This window comes from Rhinatrema bivittatum, chromosome 14, assembly GCF_901001135.1.
Source record: "Rhinatrema bivittatum chromosome 14, aRhiBiv1.1, whole genome shotgun sequence".
Taxonomy (NCBI): Eukaryota; Metazoa; Chordata; class Amphibia; order Gymnophiona; family Rhinatrematidae; genus Rhinatrema; species Rhinatrema bivittatum.
In genome coordinates, this window is record NC_042628.1 from 43,879,443 (window position 1) to 43,905,594 (window position 26,152).

At 44.4% G+C, this 26,152-nt stretch overlaps 1 protein-coding gene across 1 annotated transcript in view; it reads right to left on the bottom strand.

Annotated features, from left to right (window-relative positions):
* Positions 1-26,152, bottom strand: part of CREBBP (CREB binding protein) — a 918,877-nt gene that overhangs the window by 27,907 nt on the left and 864,818 nt on the right. The window contains exon 27 of the mRNA XM_029576620.1: positions 2,711-2,876. Coding sequence (XP_029432480.1) covers positions 2,711-2,876 — 166 coding nt within the window. The remainder of the gene's footprint in view (positions 1-2,710; positions 2,877-26,152) is intronic.

The following is a 26,152-nucleotide window of genomic DNA, read 5'->3' on the forward strand; positions in this document are numbered from 1 at the left end:
GCTATGATCCATGGTGGAGTATTGTGTGAAGTTCTGGTCGCTCCATTTAAAAAAAAAGATATACCAGAGCTAGAAAAGGTACAGAACAGGGCAACCAAAATGATAAAAGGAAGAGCTCCCCTAAGAGAAGAGAGTAAACAGGTTAGGGTTCTACAGCTTGAAGAAGAGATGGCTGAGAGACAGAGGTTTATAAAACCATGAGTGGAGTGGAATGGGTTAACAGGGAACAATTATTCACCTTTTCAAATAGTACTAAGACTAGATGTTATGCCATAAAGATAACAGGTAGCACATTTAAAAAGTCAAAAAAATTATTTTTTCACCCAGCACACAATTAAATTATAGTTTGTTGCCAGAGGATGTGGTGAAATCAGTACAGCTGGGTTCAAATAGGATTGAACAAATTCCTGGAAGAAAAGTCCATAAACCATTATTAGCCATGTAGTCATGGGAAGGCTACTTTTTATCCCTGATTATAAGCAAGTATTGGATTTATTCTTTGGGATCCAATCGGGTGCTTGTGACCTGCACTGGCCACTGTCAGGGACAGGATGCTGGGCTTGATGGACCCTTGGTCTGACCCTGTATGGCATTTATGTTCTTACAAATCTGATACAACTTCCTGTGACCTGGATTTCTCTCTACGTGGGTATATGCATCCATGAGATCCAGAGAACATATCCAGCCTTTTCTGTTTAGAAGTGAAATTATGGTGTCCAGTGAAATCTTGAAATTTTCTTTCATTTATTCAAGCCCCTTAGGTCTAGGTTGGGACTGTATCCCCCAATTTTCTTGGACACCAGAAAACAGAGTAGAATCCTCACCCTTTTTCCTGCGGTGGTAGTAGAGGTTTGACTGCCTTGGTCTGCAAGAGGGAGAAAAGCTCCATCTTTAGAATCTGCTAATAAGGGGAAAGATAAGATCTTATTTGGAAGGCAACTTGGTAGATGTTTCACAATCTTAATTTCTATCCTTTCTTTACTATTCCGACAACTTAGGGGCCAATAGCTTACATATATTTTAGCATTCCTCCAACAGGAAGATTCTATAGCAGGGAGACAGATTCTGTCTATGAGCTCTGGAGCCGTCAAAATCCCAATCCTGGTTTTGTCTGGGTTGCTGACCAGGATTTTGACATTTGCATTTGCATTAGTGAGACCCTGAACTCTATTAGTGATGGGGTTAAGAATATGGAGGATAGCGCTTCTTTGGATGAAAGATTATCTCCTTGATAACCTGGCTTGAGTACTTCCTAGATGACACAGGCAAATAAGAAGTGGCAGCAGTGAGATCTGAAGCATTGAACCATAGGTTTTTATGATATCAATTGCTTCCCATGATCATCTCCATGAGGCACCAGTCTCGACCACTGGTTCTATTGGTGGCACAAACAATGCCAAAATGCTCGATGCTTATATATATCTTTGTTCCTGTTCTATGTAAGGGCATTCCCAACTAGTTATAAGTTACATGTGAACCGATACGATGTGCAAATGGCTGTCGGTATATAAAATTCTCTAAATAAATAAATAAACAAATATGCTTGAAGTGTAAAGAGATCTTTTTGCCAGTTCCTACTTGACAGTTGCTGATGCCACAACTCGAGAGACAGAAGATGAGGAGACATTCTCCCGAATGATCAAGGGGAATGTTCCAAAAGTGGTGGAGTGGACCCCTGGAGACTACTGTGGCTTAGTGACAGGAACAGAGGCTAAGCTTGCCAGTTGATGGAACCGCTTGGAAGTGGGCAATACAATAGCCCCAGTCTCCCTGCTCTCAGAATTGACTGTTAAGAGGGAAATGATACCTTCACACTGGTGCCTCTGCATGACACTCAGTGTCATGTCCCTTTGATGCTGAACTCGATAAAGTAGAATTCTTCTCTGAAACTGAGTATGAAAAGCGGGATGGTTCTCTGCTCTTAGCTCTCTTCTTTGGTCTTGGTTCTGAGGATGCTTATCAATCCCTCGGTGCCAATGTGCTGACAACAGATAGTGCAGCTCCTGGATCCTTCTACACAGATGCCTTCAGTACCACTTAAGATGCAGCAGGCTTTGGCATCAATCCAAAGATATCTAGAAGCTTTAATCTTCAGAGTCAGACGGTCTCTGGCAATATCTTCATGCACAGAGCACACCTAGAGACATCATGTTGAAGGCCCAAACATCTAATGCAATCCTTCCTATAACCCATTTTGGACATCTTGCAATTGCATTAGAGGAACAACTTGAAGATTCTGGCTTATTTCTGTGTAAATCAATTTTGCAAAATGAAATGAAATGTTAATGAAAATTTGTGCAACATGGAGCTGTTGAGAAGCTTCATTAGAGAGAAGGAAAAAAATCTGTCAGTTGTCATTGAAAAGGAAAACCAGCTTAGAAAATTGCAGAAAAACCTGTAAAGATGAATAGAGGGATAATTGAAGAGGACTAAAGCGAGCAAAAGGAAATCTGCAAATTCAGTGCAGAAAAAAAAGTGGATGAGGAGAACCACTATACATGTGTGTGAGTTTGTGGATGAAAACATACTGAAGGTCCCATACAATGGCAGCTGTGCAAGAAATATCATATATACCTAGAAAAGACTATTAGGTTCTTCTAAGTTTTACAAGAAAGGCTCAGGATGATGTCACTCACTTGAGTGGTTGATTCTTCCTGCTTGTCGACAGAAAAACTTTTTTTTAAAGGTAATACAGACAGATTAAACCAACCTTATAGTCATGTATGATCCTTTCTGCGAATGCCTTGTCCAACATCTTCTTGTACCATTCTTGAAGGCGTTTAGGTTTAGGGATTTTCTGGTCTGGGGGATGGCAATGGAAGATATAGTCATCTCCTTCACTGGGTGGGCAGGCCCAAATATGACCTGTCACATACCTGTAGGATGAATACAGTTTCAATTAACTTTGCCACAAGTTATACACAAAACAATACATATTTTCACATCCACAAAAGTACTTTGTGAAACATACATCTGCAAAGCAGAGTTGCTTACCTGTAACAGGTGTTCTCCTAGGACAGCAGGATGTTAGTCCTCATACATGGGTGACATCAGATGGAGCCTGGCACGGAACTTCGATCTCAAAGATTCCAGAGCTTTCAGCATGCCCTACTGAGCATGTGCAGCTGTAGTCATCATCCTACCCACTAGGCAGAATCCCTCAGTCCCAGAGGAGGTGGGAGGGTTTTGTGAATACTAACATCCTGCTGTCCTAGGAGAACACCCGTTACAGGTAAGCAACTCTGCTTTCTCCTAGGATAAGCAACAAGATGGTAGTCCTCACACATGGGTGAATACCAAGTTACAGGCTGTCCGAGCATGACAAAGCAGTAAACCGCACAGTGCTGGAGCATTATCTCCGTCTTTTGCCTACAAGGCAGCCAACCCACCAGGCTGGAGAGGAGTTGGGTTCTACAAAGAAAACCAAGAAAAAGACTGAGACACAAATCCCCATATATACCAAGGAGGCCTGAAGCAGGGGAGTGATGTGAGTGCAAACAGAAGCAACTGCGCATCACGGAAGACAGTACAAGCAGGGTTTCTGACAAAAACAGTGTATCTAGATTCTCCTGGATACAGGACAGACCCAGAGATGTAAACAAGAGAGTCACTAGGATGGAAACCACACAGTTTCATCCACTGTACCTAAGACTGGAGGGTGGCTAATGTAACCCCAATATTTAAAAAGGGCTCCAGGGGCAATCCGGGAAACTACAGACCAGTTAGCCTGACTTCAGTGCCAGGAAAAATAGTGGAAAGTGTTCTAAATATCAAAATCACATAACATATAGAAAGACATGGTTTAATGGAACAAAGTCAGCATGGCTTTACCCAGGGCAAGTCTTGCCTCACAAATCTGCTTCACTTTTTTGAAGGAGTTAATAATCATGCAGTTAAAGATGAACTGGTAGATGTAATGTATTTAGATTTTCAGAAGGCGTTTGACAAAGTTCCTCATGAGAGGCTTCTAGGAAAAGTAAAAAGTCATGGGATAGGTGGCAATGTCCTTTTGTGGTTTACAAACTAGCTAAAAGACAGGAAACAGAGAGTAGGATTAAATGGGCAATTTTCTCAGTGGAAGGGAGTGGGCAGTGGAGTGCCTCAGGGATCTGTATTGGGACCTGTACTTTTCAATATATTGATAAATGATCTAGAAAGGAATATGACGAGTGAGGTATTCAAATTTGCAGATGACAAAATTATTCAGAGTAGTTAAATCACAAGCAGATTGTGATAAATTGCAGGAAGACCTTGTGAGACTGGAAAATTGGGCATCCAAATGGCAGATGAAATTTAATGTGGATAAGTGCAAGGTGATGCATATAGGGAAAAATAACCCATACTATAGTTACACAATGTTAGGTTCCATATTAGGAGCTACCACCCAGGAAAAAGATCTAGGCATCATAGTGGATAATACCTTGAAATCATCTGCTCAGTGTGCTGCGGCAGTCAAAAAAGCAAACAGAAAGCAGAGATGCTTACCTGTAACAGGTGTTCTTCCAGGACAGTAGGATGTAGCCCTCACATGTGGGTGATGACAGCATACGGAGCCCTATCACGGAAAACTTTTTTGTCAAAGTTTCTAGAACTTTTGATTGGCACACTGAGCATGCCCAGCATGCCATAATCCCTGTAGCCACAGGGGTCTCCCTTTAGTCTCGTTTGTAGCAAAAGGTGCGAGCGAAAAAATAAAATAATAAAACAGTTTCTGACCCAACTCCATGGGGTGGTGGGTGGGTTTCGTGAGGACTACATCCTGCTGTCCTGGGAGAACACCCGTTACAGGTAAGCAACTCTGCTTTCTCCCAGGACAAGCAGAATGGTAGTCTTCACATGTGGGTGATTAGCAAGTTACAGGCTGACTCATATTTAATTTGGACCAACAGCATACAACTTATGTAACAGGCACAACAACTGGTGTACTGTTGGGAAAAATGAGGCAACCTGAAAATCACAGCAGATTGGATGTGGAAGGAGTTGGGATTATACTGGAAATAAGTTCTTTAAGACGGATTGGCCAAACGCAGAGTCCTGATGTCCTTCCTTGTCCAGGCAGTATTGTGCTGCAAATGTGTGAAGAGAGCTTCATGTTGCAGCTTTACAGATCTCAGCAATCGGTACCGAACGATAGAGTGCTACTGAGGTTGCCATAGATCTTACTGAGTGCACCTGGAGAGGAAGGCCTGCTTTGTCATAGCAGAAGTCAATACAGTCTGCTAGCCAGTTGGAGAGAGTTTGTTTGCCCACTGCAACTCCTAGTCTGTTTTTGTCAAAAGAAACAAAAAGAGTTGGGTGGATTTCCTATGGACTGCAGTGCGGTCAAGGTAAAATGAAGTGCACGTTTACAGTCCAAGGTGTGTAAAACTCTCTCGCCCTGGTGAGAGTGAGGCCTTGGGAAAAAAGTGGGCAAGACTATAGACTGATTCAGGTGAAAGTCCATCACCACCTTGGGAAGGAAAGTAGGGTGAGTACGGAGTTCCACTTGGTCATGGAGGAACCTTGTATAAGGTGAGTATGTGACAAGTGCTTGTAACTCACTAATCCTTTGAGCAGATGTAATGGCTACTAGGAAGAGAACCTTCCATATAAGAAATTTATCACCACAAGAGTGTAAAGGCTCAAACGGGGAGCGTATGAGCCTTGTAAGTACTATGTTTAGGTCCCATTCATTAACTGATGGCCATAGAGGGGGCTTAAGTTGTAGCAGGCCCCTCATAAATCAACTCACAAGGGGCTGCACAGTTATTGGGGCATCCCCTACTCCCTTATGGTACGCTGAGATGGCACTGAGGTGTACCCATACCGAGGTAGTCTGGAGACCAGAGTCTGAAAGGTGCCAGAGATAGTCTAAAAGAGATGGAGTGGGGCAGGAAAAGGGGGACTACCTTTTTGCGTGCATCATGTGGTAAATCTATTCCACTTAGAACAATAGGATTTTCGTGTGGAAAGCTTTCGTGAAGCTACAAGCACTTGAGAGACATGAGTTGAAAGGTTGAGCGGTTGCAGGATCAAGCTTTCAACATCCAGGCTGTGACGGATAGGGTTTGAAGGTTCGGACGGCGTAACATGCCTTGGTTCTGAATTATGAGAGTGGGTGCTGTGCCCAGGCAAATGGGTTCTCTGATTGAGAGGTAGAGCAGCATGGGAAACCATACTTGTCAAGGCCAATACGGGGCTATGAGTATCATTGACCCTTTGTCCTGTTGTAGTTTCACGAGAGTTTTGGCTATCAGCGGTATCGGGGGATACGTGTATAGGAAGCCTGTGTTCCAGGGGCGAGCGAAGGCATCCATGGCTAAAGTGTTTTGCTGTTTGTGCAGGGAGCAGTATCTGTCCACTTTGTGATTCAGTTCGGATGCACAGAGGTCTTTTGTTGGTTGACCCCAGCGTTGGAAGATTTTGCTCGTTACCACAGGATCCAGAGACCACTCGTGGGGATGGAACTGTCGACTGAGGCAATCTGCTACTATATTCTGTATGCCTGCCAGATAAGTGGCCCGGAGATGCATGGAGCGTGCAAGGGCCCAGGCCCAGATTTGCGCAGCTTCTTGGCAGAGGAGATAAGAGCCTGTGCCTCCCTGTTTGTTCAAGTACCACATTGCAACTGTGTTGTCTGTTTGTATGAGAACAATCTTGTGTGAAAGGCAGTCCTTGAACGCAAATAGAGCACAGTGTATGGCTCGAAGCTCTAGGAAGTTGATTTGAAACTTTGCTTCGAGTCGTGTCCAAGTCCCTTAAGTTTGAAGGTTGATCACATGAGCCCCCCCAACCCAAGTTGGATGCATCTGTGGTTAAGGTCACTTGAGGAATGTTGCTGGAAAGGTAGACCTGTCAGCAAGTTGGAATTGTTTGTCCTCCAGAGAAGTGAGAGACGAAGCTGGTCGGTTACTTGGATCTGGGAGGAAAGAGGTTGAATGGCTTGTAGACACAGATTTCAAAGTCCATTGAGTTATTCACATGGCCGGTCTGGCCATAGGAGTGAAGTGGACCGTGAAAGCTATGTGGCCCAGCAACGTGAGGAACTGATGGGCTGAGGCTGTTTCCCTTGAGCGCAGAGATCTCGCTAGCTTGGAGAGTGTGTCTGCGCGGTTGTTGGGAAGGAAGGCCTTTGCAACTGTGGTATCCAAATCTGCTCCGATGAAGGTAAGGAGATGAGATGGATTCAGGTGGGATTTCTGGAATTGATGAGAAACCCTAAACAGTGTAGCAGATTGATAGTGAGCTTGAAAGCGTTGAGAGCTCCTTGCTTGGATTGGCTCTTGATTAGCCAGTCATCCAGGTAAGGAAACAAGTGTATGCTGTTTTTGCGTAGATGGGCCGCAGCCACTGCTAGGCACTATGTAAATACACGGGGCGCCACGGCCAGTCCGAAAGGCAGAACCCAGTACTGAAAATGTTGATGTCCCACTATAAAGCGCAGGTATTTGCAGTGATGTGGGGATATGGGAATGTGTGCATAAGCGTATTGAAGATCCAGAGAACAGAGCCAGTTCCATTGTTGTAGAAGGGGAAGCATGGTGCCTAGAGACACCATCCTGAATTTTTCTTTTTGTAGAAATTTGTTAAGATTGCAGAGGTCTAGGATAGGTTGGAGGCCGCCTGATTTCTTTGGAATTAGAAAATAGCGGGAGTAGAAGCCTCTGCCCTGCTGTGCCAGGGGAATGGTTTCCACAGCCCTGGCGCTCAGTAGGGTGGACAGTTCTGTCTCTAGAAGACTTGTATGATCTCTTTGGATCCACAGTGGATTTGTTCGTGAATCCGGGGGTACCATGAGGAAATTTAGATGGTATCCCTGGGTTATGATGGATATTACCCATTGGTCTGTTGTAATGCAGCGCCAGTTGGCTATGAAGTGGTGTAGCCAACCTCCTACAGGCAAGTCTGGTCTTGGATTTATAGAATGGCTGCTGTTCTCTGGACAGATTTCAAAATCCAGAGGCTGGGCCCGTTTGCGGGGCTGGTTGAGATCTGGATATCTTGGCCTTCCGTGGATGTCCTCTCTGAGGTGGTTTGGCTGGTCTCACGCGAGATGTAGGTGGGTAGTACTTGTGTAAGCGATAAAAAGGTCTTCTGGGGTCCCTTCTCGTGATCTTTCGAGCAGAGGAGGGAGCTTCCGTAGTTACTGTGGAAAGTCGACGCAGGGTCTCATGATGGTTATTACCACTGCATTTTGTCGCCAAATAGATTATCTCCGGTACACAGGAGATCAGCGAGCTTGTCTTGGACTTCTGTTTGCAAGTCAGATGCCTTAAGCCAGGCCCAACTTCTGGCACTGATTCCCGTCACTGATAAGCGAGACGCCGCCTCATAGGAGTCGTACACAGCTGTGACTTCATGCTTCCCTGCCTCAAGGCCTTTTTGGAGTATGGCAGTGAGGTTATCTTGTTGTTGTTGGGGAAGAGAGTCGGCTATTCCCTGGACTTGTTTCCACAGATTCCTTTGGAATTGTGTCATGTATAATTGATAGAAAGCTATGCGTGACACTAGCGTAGAGCCCTGAAAGACCTTTTGACCCAAACCATCCAGGAACTTTTGGTCCTTTCCAGGGGGAGCTGAAGAATGAGGCGTAGTCTTCCAGCCTTCTTCTGTGTGGATTCCACTACCACTGATTGGTGAGGTAACTGTGGCTTTTGAAAGCCTGGAGTGTGCTGGACCAGATATGTTGCATCTGTCTTTCTATTAACTGGTTGGACAGAGCAAGGGTGCTCCCATAGGTGATGTTGCAGATCCAAGAGCACTTTATGGACTGAAATGGCCATAAATTCCTTGGGGGCATCTACGAATTGAAGAACTTCTAACATCTTGACATGGATGTCTTCTTCGGTGACCAGGTCAATGGGAATGGTTTCTGACATTTCCTTTATAAAATTAGCAAAGGAGAGGTATTCTGGAGGGGACAGACACCTTCTGGAGGTGAAGGCTCTGAGAGTATGTCCTCCGTAGAAGTGTCAGTGTCAACATCCTCCCATGGATCATACGGGGTCTCTAGGTGAGATCCTGAAGGAGGGAGAAAATCTGATAAGCCAGGACGTGCAGACATCGATGGAGGCCTGGATGGCCTCAATGGAAGATGCAGCGGCACCAATGGAGACTTGGGCGGCATCGATGGCAACCGTGGGTGCTTAGATCCCGAGAGCCCCGACGGACCAGGAACCGGTTCCGGCATCAATGGAAGTGGTGCAGTAATAGGACTAGAGTCCATGTCTTCCTCCGAGGACCCCGGGATAGGTATCGGGGGTTTCGGAGACTCAGTAGGTTGGCTCGGTCCAGGCTGGGTCGGAAGGGCACCATTAAGTGTATCCAGGCGGTCGAGCAGCGGTATAAACAACGATGGCTCCGGTGTCTGTGCCGGTATGGGGGCCGACATCGATGGTGGATGAAGGCTCCGGAAGGCATCAAGGACCACCTGTCGGACAAGTATGTCCAGCTCCTCCCTGGAAGCTGGTATAGGTAACTGAGCTACAGGGGGAGGCAAGCTAGGTGTTACTGGCACCTCCACAGGAGTCTGCAGGGGCTCAGTACCCGACACAGATATCAGTGGGGAACGCCTCAGGGTTTCGGGTACAGAGGAGGATGGAGGCTTTTCTGCTCGTGCCCTCTTCGCAACCAGCTCGATAGCCATCAAGGCCGATGCGGTGTCTGTGCCAGCACCAGGTGTGGATTCATGTCAGTGCCAGTGACTGTTTCCCTCGGTGCTCGGTCGGTCCTTCTCCGGCACCGAGGAAGACGCTACCGATACTCTGGACAGTGACAGTGACGGATAGTCACCACTGCCCTGCTGCTCCCGGTGAGGTTTATCGATGGATTTTGAAGATGTTCCTGCCGGTGATGACTGGGTGGATGTTGATGGAGTTAGTTTTATCTTGAACAGAGATTCCATTTTGTCCTAGCGGGCACACCTGCCCTACGGGGTCATTTGAGCGCAGCCAGGGCACCGGCGTACATCGTGTGATGGGACGAGGCAGAGCACACAAACATCGTGCGGGTCAGTAATCGACATCATAAGCGGACACTCTGGGCATTTTCTGAAGCCTGTTGCCATGGTGGAAAAAGAGGGCCGGAAAAAGAGGGTGGCAAAAACGGTCGGTGGCCTGCGGGAACAGAGGAAAAGGTAGCTGGAACAGACTGAAAACGGTGGCTATTACTCACCGAGCGTCGAGGATCACGATGGGAGACCCTTATGAGGGAACGTTTTGTGAAGAAAACTTCAAATTTTTCTGTGAGGAAAATTGGTGAGAAAATTCTCACAGAGTTCCTAAGCGCGAGGCAAACTGCAGCGTGGAAAAAAAGAGACTGGAGACCCCTGTGGCTACAGGGATTATGGCATGCTGGGCATGCTCAGTGTGCCAGTTAAAAGTTCTAGAAACTTTGACAGAAAATATTTCTGTGATAGGGCTCCGTATGCTGTCGTCACCCACATGTGAGGAATACCATCCTGCTTGTCCTGGGAGAATGTTGGGAATTATTAGAAAGGGAATGGTGAATAAAACGGAAAATGTCAATGTCTCTTTATCGCTCCATGGTGAGACCGCACTTTGAATACCATGTACAATTCTGGTCGCCGCATCTCAAAAAAGATATAGTTGCGATGGAGAAGGTACAGAGAAGGGTGACCAATGATAAAAGGGATGGAACAGCTCCCCTATGAGGAAAGACTAAAGAGGTTAAGACTGGTCAGCTTGGAGAAGAAACGGCTGAGGGGGGATATGATAGAGGTATTTAAAATCATGAGAGGTCTAGAACAGGTAAATATGAACTGGTTATTTACTCTTTCGGATAACAAAAGGACAAGGGGGCACTCCATGAAGTTAGCATGTGGCACATTTAAAACTAATCAGAGAAAGTTCTTTTTCACTCAATGCACAATTTAACTCTGGAATTTGTTGCCAGGGGATGTGGTTGGTGCAGTTAGTGTAGCTGGGTTTAAAAAAGGATTGTATAAGTTCTTGGAGGAGAAGTCCATTACCTGCTATTAATTAAAGCTGACTTAGAAAATAGCCACTGCTATTACTAGCAACAGTAACATGGGATAAACTTAGTTTTTGGGTACTTGCCAGGTTCTTATGGCCTGGATTGGCCACTGTTGGAGACAGGATGCTGGGCTTGATGGACCTTTGGTCTGTCTCAGTATGGCATGTTCTTATGTTCTTGTGTGAAAAAAAAAAACCAACTGAAAAACAAACGGGTCTGTGAACCCTCCGGGAGAGACTGTCGACTTCTGACAGCCAAAGGTCTGGAGAAGAGGGCCCAGAAATGGCTGGTAGGCAGAATGGGCAGAAGAAACCCATGCCACGCTTAAAAGAACAAGCAGCAAACTATGGCAGGGCCTGGGACAGATACTGCGTGCTGAAGCATCAGATGTAGCTGACTGTGCAGGACAGATTTAAAGGTTTCAGGGGATGAGATACAATCCCCGAAACTGACCTATAGCCCAAAAACTCCCGAGCAGAGAGATGAGATAGGCCTGAAGCATTCAAGAGCACCTGTCAGAACAGGTTCATCTATCCTGTCAGGATCGTGAGGGGATTCCCAAAGGGCCTTCCTGCTCCCCTAGAGAATGAAAATAAACTAAAGAATGGCAAAAATAAGTGGAAAAACGTGGTGTATCCTTACCAGCAGGTATTCAGAGTTATACCACAGGTGTCTTAGCTTTACCTCCTCTCCCCTCGATAATCCAATCGGAAGGAGCGACAAACACAAGGAGGCTGACTGGAGGCGTGTCGGGGCAAGCACAAGCCACCCAGTTGTCTATCAACCCCAAGTGAACAACTCACTGCCGAAACCAGCAGGGAGTAACTCAATAAGATGGAGCACTCAGACATTTTGAAACAGCAGAAACTGAGAGCGATTATCCCAGGGAAGAAATTTCCGCTCCTAAGGGCGCACGTGGCCCAGCAATGGACAACATTGTATGACTTGGGACGCCTCTATCTGCAGATGGGGTGATCCTGAAAAAGGGGAAAAACAGTTTGCATGCTTCTGCGAACAAAGGGCAGTGCCTCTGTTGCAGGGTACTCGGTCCCCAACTCCCTCAGCCATGGACATGGCAATAAGATGAAAAGCACAATCACCCAGCTGATGGACTGAAACTCTCCTCAGAGAAGGGTTCCGCAGGCAAGAATAACTGACGATAGCGATCTTTAAGGAAGACGACACAGAATCCAGCAAATTCCAAAGTGACTCTTGAACAGGGGGAAACCTGGAGAGTCACCTGGGAGCAACAGTGGACAGGCTCCCTCATGGATAGAACTGCTGCATCTTAGAGTGCCCAAGGGAGAGAGGTATTCTAGACTATTCTCAGGGCTGGTGCCAGTCAGAGCAGTGCCATCCCTTGCCCGGGAACAGAAAACGAGGGACACCCCTCGATGGGGTGCATAGACGGGCGACGAGAGGGGAACCCAAAAGGGTTGCCCTGGAACCCAGTTGAGTCTCCCCATCCAGAGGGAAGCAGCAGGATAGGGACCTAGCAACCCCTCAAAGGAGAGCTGAGGTACAATCACAGATTGCTGAGGCGTCAACGTGACCAACCAACCACAGGCAGCCAGTATGTGATAGGGGAGGTCGCCACTCCAATCCCCAGAGGGACCCCAGCTGAAGTTGGTCCAATGACTGCAGATGCTGTTCCCCGGCCCTGTCCTCTAAGGAGATGCACTGATTTAGAGGCTTGGGGCTCCGGATCAGAGAAAAAACATTTATCAGGGACAGAGATCCAGGGACTGTTCCACAAGAACATGGTAGAGGACAAAGACATATGCTTCTACTGAGAAAGGAGAGGATGCTGGAGTCACTCTCACGATGTCCACTCACCTCAGAATCCAACCAGGAATGCAGTCCTAGGCCAGCCCTGCAGCACACAACCTGTTGTGACCGCCCAGAGGGAAAAATCCACACACACACACACACACCAATGCCCAGGCGACAGAGGGAAATTGGAAGCCCTCCGCTGCAAAAGCATGCTGGGTGGACTCATGTTATGGTAACTCATCCATGGATGGTGGCACACCCATGATCCTGAGCGCCGAGCTTGTGGGAGAAATCCCACACCCCAGCGAGGACCGAGAACCACATGCCTGAGTTGGAGATTACATGCTGCCCCACGACCAAGCACAGAGTGTGTAATGACACCTCCCCTGCCAGTACTCCTCAGCACTATGCGGTATGGACTGACGCGGAGGCTGTGACCATGCCGAAAGAACTCTAGTCTGGCTGAGGATTGCACAGCCAGAGAGAATGCCGCCTAGCAGCGACCAAGGTCCTTGGAACAGATGCGAAATCTGTCTCAACCGCGCAAGCTGCATGTCAATGCCACTAACTCCAGCAGAGTGGAGAGGATATTGTGATGGTGTCTCCAGCATCACTGTGCTCTGGATAAGGCATGGTGGAGGGTTGCGGTCTATTGCGTCACCCTTTTCAGTACCGGAGAATGCTCCGGGAGGCGGGCCATCGAAACTTGCTGATACTCCTCGACCTATCGGCGGCCTTTGATACCGTGAATCACTCCCTTCTCCTAAATCAATTAGCGAACATCGGAATTACAGGCTCTGCTCTTGCCTGGTTCAAATCATTCTTGGGAAACAGAGGATATAAAGTCAAAATACATAAAGAATCACAGTTTTACCCTTCCTCGCTAGGTGTTCCACAGGGCTCCTCTCTCTCCCCCACGCTCTTTAACATTTACCTCCTACCCCTATGTCAACTATTAACCAATCTGAACCTCAAATACTTTCTATACGCAGATGACATCCAGATTGTCATCCCTATCAAAGAATCCCTTACAAAAACTATCAAAATCTGGGAAAACTGTCTTCAAAATATTGACATCCTCCTCTCCAGCCTAAATCTAATCTTAAATTCCGCTAAAACCGAAGTCCTCATAATTTCCCCCGAAAACAGTAACCTCACCTCAAATCCACCAACCGGCTTTCAAACTTCACATGTAAGAGACCTAGGAGCCATTATCGACAATCGGCTAAATCTAAAATCTTTTATTAATCAAACCACGAAGGACTGCTTTTATAAATTACACGTCTTAAAAAGAATCAAACCACTTTTCCATTTCCACGATTACAGAACAGTTTTGCAATCAATAATCTTCTCTAAGTTAGATTATTGCAATTCTATTCTATTAGGTCTCCCGTCTTCTCATACTAAACCTCTTCAGATGGTTCAGAACACGGCGGCCAGAATTTTGACAAACACAAGAAGAAGAGACCACATATCTCCGATTCTCAAAGACTTACATTGGCTGCCAGTGCACTACAGAATTTTATATAAATCCATTACTACCATCTACAAAGCATTCCATCAACTCTCTCCGCTTAACCTCCAAATCCCATTTAAAAAACATACCTCCATCAGACCTATCAGAGAGTCCTACAGAGACTCATTACAGGTGCCGCCTGCAAAAACCTTTAACCATACGACTCTCAGAGACAGGGCTTTCTCTACAGCAGGACCTACCTTGTGGAATTCTATCCCACCAGAACTGAGACAGGAACCTTGCCTCCCCACTTTCAGAAAAAGACTTAAAACCTGGCTATTCTTGAAAGCCTTTCCAGACACCAACTGAACCCACTCTCAACTCAAGCAACTAAGAACTCCCATCAGGGTAATCAACAACCTTTGACAACTCAATAATGTTCTCTCTTTTTTAATTTGGCAGGTTTTATTTACCTTGGTCATTCTTTTGTTATCTCAGTGTTAATCTCTCTTTTGCCTTCTCTTCATTCCAAGTTGCATTTTATCCCTGTTTTATTGTAACTGCTACCTTATTCTTCTATCACATGTTAATGTTTTTAAGTTATTAAGTATTTATTCTGTTGTCACACCTTGTTATTTGTAAACCGGCATGATGCGACTCCCATCGCGAATGCCGGTATATAAGAAATTTAAATAAATAAAAATAAAATAAATAAATAACCAGCTCACCTGTGAGACTCATAGGGGACGACTGCTGTGAAGTCCCTGGTAAGCGCAGGTGCTTATGAAGGACTGCAGATATGCCCTGTGATCTATAAGCAGTTTGCCAGTAAATAGCGCCATTCCTGGAGTCACAGATGCCTACAGATTTCGAATGCTCGGGGGCCCCGAAGCCCGAAGGTACGGACCAAAGAAGTTATGAGCGTCTTCAGGGAGAGGCCCTGCAGCCCGACAGGTCATTGATATCAAAAGGAACCGACGACCGCTAGTGCAGTCAGCAATTTCCCTTGGCTCACCAATTTGTCCAGTGGTGTCGATGCTACGAGCTAGATGCGAGGCGCAAGCATTATGGCTGACGAGAGCCTCGCTAGCGCACATTAATATTGATGGTGTGTGCATCTTGGTGGGGCCCCCAACTCTGGGATCATTGGATGAAGGGGCAGTTCTGCGCTTCCCAGTGCTCTGTAGTGGACACCATCAGGAGCCCTGAAGGCACCGGGCCACTGCATACAGATACACCAGCGCACCAGTGTGCGTCAAGTAGATGGGTACGCCGGTGCTTGATCTGTAAGAGCCCAAGAACCCCTGTCCGCTGAGGGCTGCAGGGCCATGCAGGGCCTTCAAGGAGTCCTGGCGGTCGACGGCCACAGTGGCGACAAGGGCGCTGAATGGTAAATCCAGTGCCTGGTCAGTGGGGCTTGATGTAGTTGAGGCAGTAATGAGAGGCATCGGTGGCCCAAAGGCCTCTCCGGTGGCTCCCCACCTTGATGACCTCAAGGGCACCATGCCGAGGGATTGAGTACACCAGAAGGCACCGTGCCAGAGTGCATCAAAGTCTCCATGCCATGCATCAAGGACACTGTGGCATCGAGGGCATCAAGGGCACCAGTGCAGCGAGACTCCAGTTCCACCGATGCTGATAGACCGAAGGCAAGCAGGAGGGGAGGCAACATCATCCAGGGCTCCTGCCTGTGGAGACTAATTCCTCGAGACATGGGGAGGATAAGCTCTCCTCCCCACAGGAAGAGCGTGGTCCTCAATCCTTCCATTGTCTGAATCCACCGATGCAGAGAGATCGATGAACCACCGTAGAACTCCAGCCCGCGTAGAACTCAGGCGAGTCCCCAAGGCTCAGTGGCCTACATGGATCACTGACAGACTGCATAGTCCAGTCTTGTCAGCACTGTGGAAAAAAAGAAAACAGACAGAGCAAAGAAAGGACACAAAAGCAAAAACCTTCAGGAGCAGTTTTTTTTTTTTTTTGTTTTTTTTAACAGACTGTCAGGCTGCACAGGGGAGAACCCACAATGCGGCTGGCAGACAGTTGGAAAAAGAATAAACTACAAGAAAGAAAAGCTGCAGCTCTAGAAAAAAATCACTTAAACTGTAAAAAGAAAGCAAAGCTGAATATGTGCCTTAATGTAAACCGTTGTGACGGTTCCCACCAAACGACGGTATAGAAAAATGTTAAATAAATAAATAAATGTGAACAACTACATTTTCTAATAAAAAAAAAAAAAAGAGTATGAGCTCCACAACCGTGAGATGACAGCTCCATGGAAAAGAAGAGATAAGAAGACGCTGCCTAGGGGGCAGGGTGATGACTACAGCTGAACATGCTCAATAGGGCTTGCTGAAAGCTCTGGGATCTTTGAGTTTAAAGTTCCTTGCCGGGCTCCATCCGATGTCGTCACCCATGTTTGAGGACTACCATCCGGCTTGTCCTAGGACAATACCCAAATACATAGTCCATATAGATATGTACACCAGCGGTTCTTCTTCGAGCCCTGGCATGTAGATTCAGTTGTGCAAAAATACCAAAAAATATGAAACCCCATGGGTGAAAAGTCAAAACCTTGTCAAATACAGATCTACCCTAATTCTTAGAGAAACATTTCTTAATAATGTATTTGTATTAGTATGTATAATGTCTTTTATGAGAGAAAAATACTGTCATATAGTTATGATTGAATGCAGTTTTAACAAAAAGTTTTTGATTCATGCTTTACAGCCTCCATGGTCCCCACCGTTTTTCCCCCTTAGTATTATAGAAAGTATAGCTTAGATTATGTACAAGGTCAGTCTGAATATTTTCTTTGCTAAGATACAGTGTAGGAGTTTTCTTTCACTCACTTTGTTAGAAACAGCCTGGCACATCTCCCCTTCTTCGCTTACAGCTCATGGCCCCCCCCCCCCCCCAGCACAAAATGGTGATGTCTTAATTAAAAGGATAAGACTGCTACTTGCTTGGGGCCAGCTAGCACAGTAAGAGTTAAGATTTAACTTTTACTTGGCTTTATCTGTCAACAAATGGTTTTGGTGAAAGTTGAGCGCTGAAACATTTAACCAACATTGGAAGAATTCAACAACGTTTGTGATGATTTTTCCAGACTAAACGTGTTTCGTCTTCGAGTTGAATGAACACTTGTGCTTAATGAACACATTTTGTACTTCTGGATAGAACTCCACAAGTTAAGTAAAAGCTGGTGTTTCACCATTTATTATCAGTCTTGAAGATAATGGGAAGATTTGATGTTGCATGGGTTAACAACATTGTGTGACTGCTACTCCGTTTTGGTTATCAAAATGAACAAAGCATTTGTAGTTCAGAATTTTGAAAAATTGACTTAAAGAAAATTAGAGATATATTTAATTATATTTTGTATTTAATGAATGGCAGTGAATGAGGATTGGGAGAAGGTTGAAGAGTATGTATGAGTGTTTTGAGAGGGATTTTTTTTTTTTTTGTTTTATTTTTGAAGGAGATGGCCTTTAGATATATTAAATCTTTTATTAAATCTTCTTTATGGAATTTATAATTGAATGAGTGTATTGTTAATAAAATATTGTCAAAAAGATATATCAATGATTGGTGTTCCAATACTTTAATATTTTATATAATTGATATAGATTTCTATGATACCGTTCTGGTTTGTACTTTAACACTGTACACATATTATACAGGAAAATATAGCTTTTCATTATTTCAGAAAAGACAGTCAGTGTTGTCATTTTCTTAGTCTGTCTTGCGTGATCCAGACCACAGGGCAAATACCCCACCCCAAAAGAACACAACATTATTATATAACCATCATACACATTGGATTGTGTTCAACAAAAGAGACTTCCATCCAAGAAAACTGGCTTTGAATTTAATCATAATGGAAACTATGACCTATGATTAAATTTGAAAGTAGTTTTATCAGATGGAAGTTTCTTTTGATGAACACAATCCAATGTTGCTATTGTAGAATGGTCATATAACATAACATTATAAAGAAATTTTTCACTAAAAATTAGGGTGGACCCATATTTGACAATGTAGATTTAGTTGCCAGAAAAATTATTTATATCACTGTACCACTGACTGTATAATGAAAGCTAAGTATGTGCTTGAATCCTGTAGAATTTTTTTAAAACTTCATTTAATTTATTTCTTAACCCAGCAGTTTCCTCCTGCTCTTTTTCCACTCATTCAGAACCAGGACTGGTAACTCCTGCCATTCACTTTCATTTGCAACGACACTGGGATTTCTTCCATTATATATTTCTCCCCTCCCACCGATTAAACATACCTAGTCAGGTCATTGTAGTGACGGTCCTGGGCTATAGTTCATACACCAGGGCTCCTTTTAGAATTCTGCAGTCTACAAATGCTGCAAAACGCAGCAGCACGCATACTTACCAACACCTGCAGATCAGAACACATTACTCCTGCCCTCAAAGAACTACATTGGCTACCCATTGCCGAACGGATAAGATATAAAACACTAACTATTAAACACAAAACACTATATACAGAAAATATGCAATGGCTCAATAACGTCCTGTACTTCCACAAACCTATCAGACCACCCAGATCACAACATGCTGCCACTTTACACATTTATTTATTTATTTAAAAGCTTTTCTATACCATCGTTTAGTAATGTACCATCACAACGGTTTACATTAAGGCACGAAATAGGTTTGGTTTATATGTTAGCCATGGTGTGCCAATATTTACGGTTACATAGTACAGTAATATACTCTAATTGATAAGTGGGTTGGGTACCATTTATATGATTGTTTGGATAATCATATATGTGTATCCTGTTTTTAATTTAATATTTAATTATGAGTAATAAAATCAATTTTTCTTTTTGTATCTATAGGTGACTTTCAGCTGTGTTTGTTGTTATTTAGCGCTTTCACTGTGGAATGCTTTTTTGAAGAGCCAAGTTTTTAGGCTTTTCTTGAAGAGTTTTAGATCTTTCATTAGCCTTAGTTCGACTGGTAGTGTGTTCCATAGTAATGGTCCTGCCAAAGATAGTGCTCTCTCTCTAACCTGGGTCAGCTTTGCTGTTTTGACTGAGGGTATAGTTGCCATCTCATAAAGCCGCACTCCTCACCTCTATCAAGAAACGTGCTTTGCCCATAGCTGGACCCACAACCTGGAATGATATGCCCCCTGACTTATGACAGGAATCATGCCACAAAAAATTTAAGCAAAAACTCAAGATATGGCTCTTCGTACAAGCCTTTCCCTGAATTTCCAATATTAGCACAATGAAGTAATCGCCAACTATTTGGACGCCCTCTTAACACTCACTTTCCAGCCCTTGCATCCTATTTTGTAATAATCTCTTACTATGCTACCTTGCCTTTTCCTCCTGCTTAACTATCTCTCTCAGCAAATTGACTATTTTGCTATTCTCTCCCAGCTAACTGACAAAGTTTGCTTACCCTTTGATTATTTGTACGTTTAACATCCTTGATTACTATAACTATCATACCCTTGGATTATTACAATATTAGTTTATTTAATACCCTTGAGTACTTTAATTACTAGTTTGTTTAATATCTTGTATTCTCTAGAATTGTACTTGTAAAGCAACATTGCTATCTTTCTTGTTGAATGTAAACCGAAGTGATGTTTTTCCACTAAATGAATGTTGGTATAGAAAAATCAGAAAATAAATAAATAAATAAATAAATAAATAAATGAACCCTGAATCTTGTCACTAGGTGTCACCCTTAAACAATGACCACAACTTCCCACCCATTAAGGGCTGTGAATGCTGCCTTCGCAGCATCCCCTAACCTACAGGTCTATCCAGTACCGAGCGGTAGGAAGAGCTGCGTTAGTGCCCAGGGCACCCGCGGTTGCCGCACGCACAGTGCAGCTCACCTACCGCTCGATCCTGAACAGTAATTTTATGCAAATGAAAACCGCGTCTAAGAAGGGTCCGTGAAGCCTTAGGCCCGCGCAACCCATTTTACTGGATAGAGCGCCTATACAGTATCCTGGGAGCGCGGGCCTAACGCTTCACGCCACGCTGGTATCTGTCATTTCAAATGTAATTTGAAATGACAGATACCTCTCCCCTCCTCCCGAAGCAAAAAAAAAAAAAAGCGAAAAAAATGTAAAAACAAAAAGTAATTCGCTTCGCCGCTTTCCCCCAGCCCCCGCTCACCTGCCCCGGCCGCGATCATGGGTGCCGGTCTCCGGGGCAGCCCCAGTCCTCTCCCCTCCTCCCGAAGCGCAAAAAAAAAAAAAAAGCGAAAAAAACTTAAAAGCAAAAAGTAAGTCGCTTCGCTGCTTCACTGTCAGTCTCTTCTTCCCTCCTCCCGGAGCAAGGCTGCTTTTCGCGCCCTGCTCCAGGAGGAGGGGAGAAGAGACTGACAGCGGCGAAGCAACTTACTTTTTGCAACCCCCGATCGGAGCTCTCCTGCCTCCCGCTGGCGACTTACTTTTTTTGCAGCTGTCCGGCCATCTGGAAGAAGGTATCGTGGCCTCCCGGGGAAGATGGATGCCAGCACGGGGGAAAGCGGCCCCTGTGCATGCAATTGGCTGCTCAAGACGTGACGTCACGACGTTTGGCGTCACGGCATGTGACGTCACGTCTTGAGCAGCCAATTGCATGCACAGGGGCTGCTTTCCCCCGTGCTGGCATCCATCTTCCCCGGGAGGCAGGAGGAGGCAGGGGAGCCACGATACCTTCTTCCAGATGGCCGGACGGCTGCAAAAAAAGTAAGTCGCCAGCGGGAGGCAGGAGAGCTCCGATCGGGGGTTGCAAAAAGTAAGTTGCTTCGCCGCTGTCAGTCTCTTCTCCCCTCCTCCCGGAGCAGGGCGCGAAAAGCAGCCTTGCTCCGGGAGGAGGGAAGAAGAGACTGACAGTGAAGCAGCGAAGCGACTTACTTTTTGCTTTTAAGTTTTTTTCGCTTTTTTTTTTTTTTTTTTTGCGCTTCGGGAGGAGGGGAGAGGACTGGGGCTGCCCCGGAGACCGGCACCCATGATCGCGGCCGGGGAAGGTGAGCGGGGGCTGGGGGAAAGCTTGCCACCTACCCTTACCCCTGCCTCTACCGCAGGGGTAAGGGTAGGCGGTAAGTTAGCAGGTTAAACGCGCGACAAAACGGCAGGGAAAGATAGCGATAGTCGGGGCGCGGGTTACGGGATGCTAGGGAATAGCTAATTCGCTTGTTTGCATGCAATATACATGCCGCGTGCGGAAGGGGTTGGCCGGGGATTTTAGGACGCGGTAGGAGTAGGTTAAAGTGGATTCGGGATCGCAGGAAGGGATAACGCGGCCGGAAAGTGAGTAGAACGCGGCTTAGGAGCAGGGTAAACGCGGCCGCACTTTACAGGATAGACCTGACAGACAGTAAAAGACCTTCTGCATAGTAGTATGCAGCACTTCCATTCAGCCACCTGGTTAGCTTGAGCTTCATTTCTACACTGTGTTTTCAGTGAACATACATAACTCACAGATGTTCTTACTCATACAATAACAGTACCATGTACAAAACCATCCTAATACTTATTGGCCTCAAGGGGGTATAGACAGCTAACAAACCACCTTTAATTATTTCTCCCTCAGTATGGGTAATTTGTATCACCGTACTGTTATATCCCACATTTCCCTAGGTAGATAACCTGGAGAGACACAGAAATCATTTATAAAATAATTTTTCTTGCAGTATTTCATCACACCCAGGGCAAGCTTTATGTTAGGAGTGAATGACTATCTTGTGGATAAATGCCACATAACAGTATCCAGAAATGTTCTGCCATAGTGCAGTTTGTGTCATAGCTGATGAATCAATTAGTAACAGATAATTATTTACTTCTAAGAATTGTTCAATGAAGGTTGAATTTTCATGAAGTCACACTGATGGATCACCAGCTTAAAGGAGGAGTACTAAAAAATTATTTTTTATTTTAAAGAATACAGTAACTGAACACTTATCAGTTACCATATGAGACTGTCATTTTCTAAACTGCATCTTGTTTAAAGTGTCCTTTTTTTATGGGACTGTGAAAGTGGGAATGGGGGTTTTCATGTTACTGCAAACATTGAGGGGTATATTTTCAAACCCTGGCGCGCGTAAATCCCAGGGTTTACGTACATGGCCAGGCCTTACGCGCGCCAGGCCAATTTTCAAACAGCCCAGCCACACGTGTAAGTCCCGGGGCTTGAAAAAGGGGTGGGGCTAGAGGCGCCCGGCACTGCGGCCATTTGCCAGGGTGCCAGCGCATGCAACTTGCTCCTGCTCCAAGGCAGGAGCAAAAGGTAAAAAAAAAAGAAAATTTGGGGTAGTTAAGATAGGGTTAGGGAGAGGGCAGGGAAGGAAAGGGAAAGGGAGGTTAGGCTAGGGAGTTGGGAAGTTCCCTCCTAGTCTGCTCCTTAATTGGAGCGGACTGGGAGGGAACTGGAGAAGGCCCTGATGCGTTGCCGCGTGTAAATGCTAAAGTTGACCACTCTTGCGCACGCTGACCCGTCATTTTATAACCTGCACGTGCATGTTATAAAATTGCACGTCCATGTGCACGCGTGCAAGTTTTGAAAATCTACCCCTAAATTCCTGCACTGACATCACAGTGATTAAACTGTTTAGTGCTATAAAATTTAAAAAAAAAAAAAAAGCATTTTGATAGACATGAAAACCTGTCTCAGGAAATGAAAGTCCCATGACAGGATAACTACTGAATAAGACAATTCAAAATTTGTTTTGTTACTACAAAGAAAAGCTATTTAGAGAAATCACAGAAAACTCACTCACCCAAGTTTCTTCACATATTCTAGGTATCCAATAAGGATTTCATGATAAACAGCTGTTCGGAGGCATCGTGGTCGAAAGAAGTGGATACTATCCAGATAAGAAATGTATACTCGCCTGAAGGGAGAATAAATCAAAGAAGAAAATTGTGTTCAAGCCAATTTGTACACTTCATCTCAAAATTTTCAAATCAATGACAGCAAGTACATTTTTCAAAGCAGTTAATCGCCTCCATGGCTTTTTTCCTTATGGTGCCCTCTCAAGGTACTATTGTCTCTCTGACCCTTTTTAACATTTATATTAGACTTTTGGGTGTCTTCATTAGGTTGGGGGGGGAGGGGAATCAAATTTCAGCTGTACACTGACAATGTACAATTCTACTTGGAGTTGGCCCCTGGGAGGGAGAAAGCTGTGAGCAGGTTGAACACTTGTCTTCCCCTCCCCTATGAGGAAAGACTAAAGAGGATAAGAACATGAGAAATTGCCATACTGGATCAGACCAAGGGTCCATCAAGCCCAGCATCCTGTTTCCATCAGACCAAACCAGGCCACAAGAACCTGGCAAGTACCCAAACACCAAGAAGAACCCATGCTACTGATGCCAGTAATAACCAAGGCCATTCCCTAAATCAACTTGATTAGCAGCAGTTAATGGACTTCTCCTCCAAGAACTTATCCAAACCTTTTTTAAACCCAGCTACACTAAAAGCACTAACCACATCCTCTGGCAACAAAGACCAGAGCTTAATTGTGTGTTGAGTGAAAAAGAATGTTCTCCGATTAGTCTTAAATGTACTACTTACTAACTTCATGGAGTGCCCCCTAGTCCTTCTATTATACGAAAGTGTAAATAACTGATTCACATCTACTTGTTCAAGACCTCTCATGATTTTAAAGACCTTTATCATATCCCCCTCAGCTGTCTCTTCTCCAAACTGAAGAGCGCTAACCTCTTCAGCCTTTCCTCAAAGGGGAGCTGTTCCGTCCCCTTTATCATTTTGGTTGCCCTTCTCTGTACCTTCTCCATCGCAACTATATCTTTTTTGAGATGTGGCGACCAGAATTGTACACTGTATTCAAGATGCGGTCTCACCATGGAGCGATAGAGGCATTATGACATTTTCCGTTTTATTAACCATTCCCTTCCGAATAATTCCTAATATTCTGTTTGCTTTTTTGACTGCCGCAGCACACTGAGCCGATTATTTCAAAATAGTATCCACTATGATGCCTAGATCTTTTTCCTGGGTGGTAGCTCCTAATATGGAACCTAACATTGTGTAACTATAGCATGGGTTATTCTTCCCTATATGCAACACCTTGCACTTGTCCAAATTAAATTTCATCTGCCAGTTGGATGCCCAGTCTTCCAGTCTTGCAAGGTCCTCCTGTAATGTATCACAATCCACTTGTGATTTAACTACTCTGAATAATTTTGTATCATCCACAAATGTGATAACCTTACTCGCTGTATTCCTTTCCAGGTCATTTACAAATATATTGAAAAGCACCGGTCCAAGTACAGATCCCTGAGGCACTCCACTGTTTATCCCTTTTCCACTGAGAAAATTGACCATTTAATCCTACTCTCTGTTCAGGGCTGTTCAATTTGAAGAAGAGATGACTCAGGGGGGATATGATAGAGGTCTACAAAATCATGGAAGAACTTGAACAAGTTAATCTAAGTCAATTATTTATTCTCTTAGATAACAGAAGGAATAGAGGGCATTCCATAAAGTTATCAAGTAGCTCATTTAAAACAAATTGAAGAAAATTCTTTCATTTAGTGCATAGTTAAGCTCTGGAATTCATCACCAGAGGATGTAGTTATGGCAGTTAGTGTAACAGCTTTAAAAAAGGTTTGGATAAATTCCTAGAGGAAAATTCCATAAATTATTAATTAATAGCCAATAGTAGTTTGAGATCTATTTAATGTTTGGGTACTTGCCTGATTCCTGTGACTTGGATTGGCCACTGTTGGAAACAGGATGTTGGGCTTAATGGACCCTTGGTCTGACCCAGTATGGCATATCTTATGTTATTGCCCAGATGTAGCAGAATAATCTTAAACTTAATCCAAAAATTAAGGAGAGGTACTTTGGATTCTAAGGCCTTCTTTACAACTGTCTGTTTTTTACTGATGAATAAAGGGATAGTAACTCTAAAGGAGTAAGAAAGCTAGAACTATGGGGGGTATCTGTAGACAGAGTTGACTATGGTCTCTCACATAACAGCCGTGGCAAAATCCTGGGTTTTTTTTTTTTTTTACCATATTCATCAGCTATGTCAACTGTACTCTGTATCAGAAACCAAAGACTTGGCTACTGTAACTTGTTAATAGTGATTTTCCCCCCCAAAAAACCCTATTTAAATTGTCAAGGACACAAAATGCAGTTGCCCACTTATTATTAGGATTATGCCTGTGTGATCATGTGTCTCCCGCTTTACATGCCTTCCACTGGCTATTCATCTAAAATCATAACAAAGTTAAGATTTTATCTTCAAAGGACAAAGGAAGGAGTACAACTGGCAAGTACAAGTAAGAGAGCTTCTTCTTGTGTTGTCCTTAAGCTATGAAATTCTTTTAACTATCAGGAATATCCAAGATTATTTAGTTTTCAGGAAAATAGCAAAGAATACCCTTTTTTACTTCAACATCTTGCTAGGTATAGGTGTGCTTTATTTCTGTCTTGGATTGTAACTACAGTTGTATTTACCTACTGTTATTTTGCTGATTGGCTTATGGATGAAGTTGAATAATTGCTCCAATTGTACTCCATGTGCCATTTGTATTTGTAGTTATTAAAATTTGTTAATCACTTATGCCTGGGCAAAATTACAAAACTTCAAACTAAGACAAAACTTACAGAACTAAGAATTTACAATTTGAAGCAAGATCAATCAACGCCAGAATTATCAACAAATATGCTGCAATCTCAAAAAATTCTAAGCACACCAGATCAAGCAAAATCTAGTCCCTGCAAAAACAATTTCAGGACTGCTTTAAAAGGAGAAATTACTACTTACCTCATAATTTCCTTTTCCTTAGTACAGACAGTTGAATCCAAAACCAGTGGGTTATGCACCTCTACCAGCAGATGGAGACGGAGCAAAGCTAACATCACAGTATATATACCACTGCAGTGACATCAGCCTGCCAGTATTCTCTGCAAAAGCCAAATGTGGATAA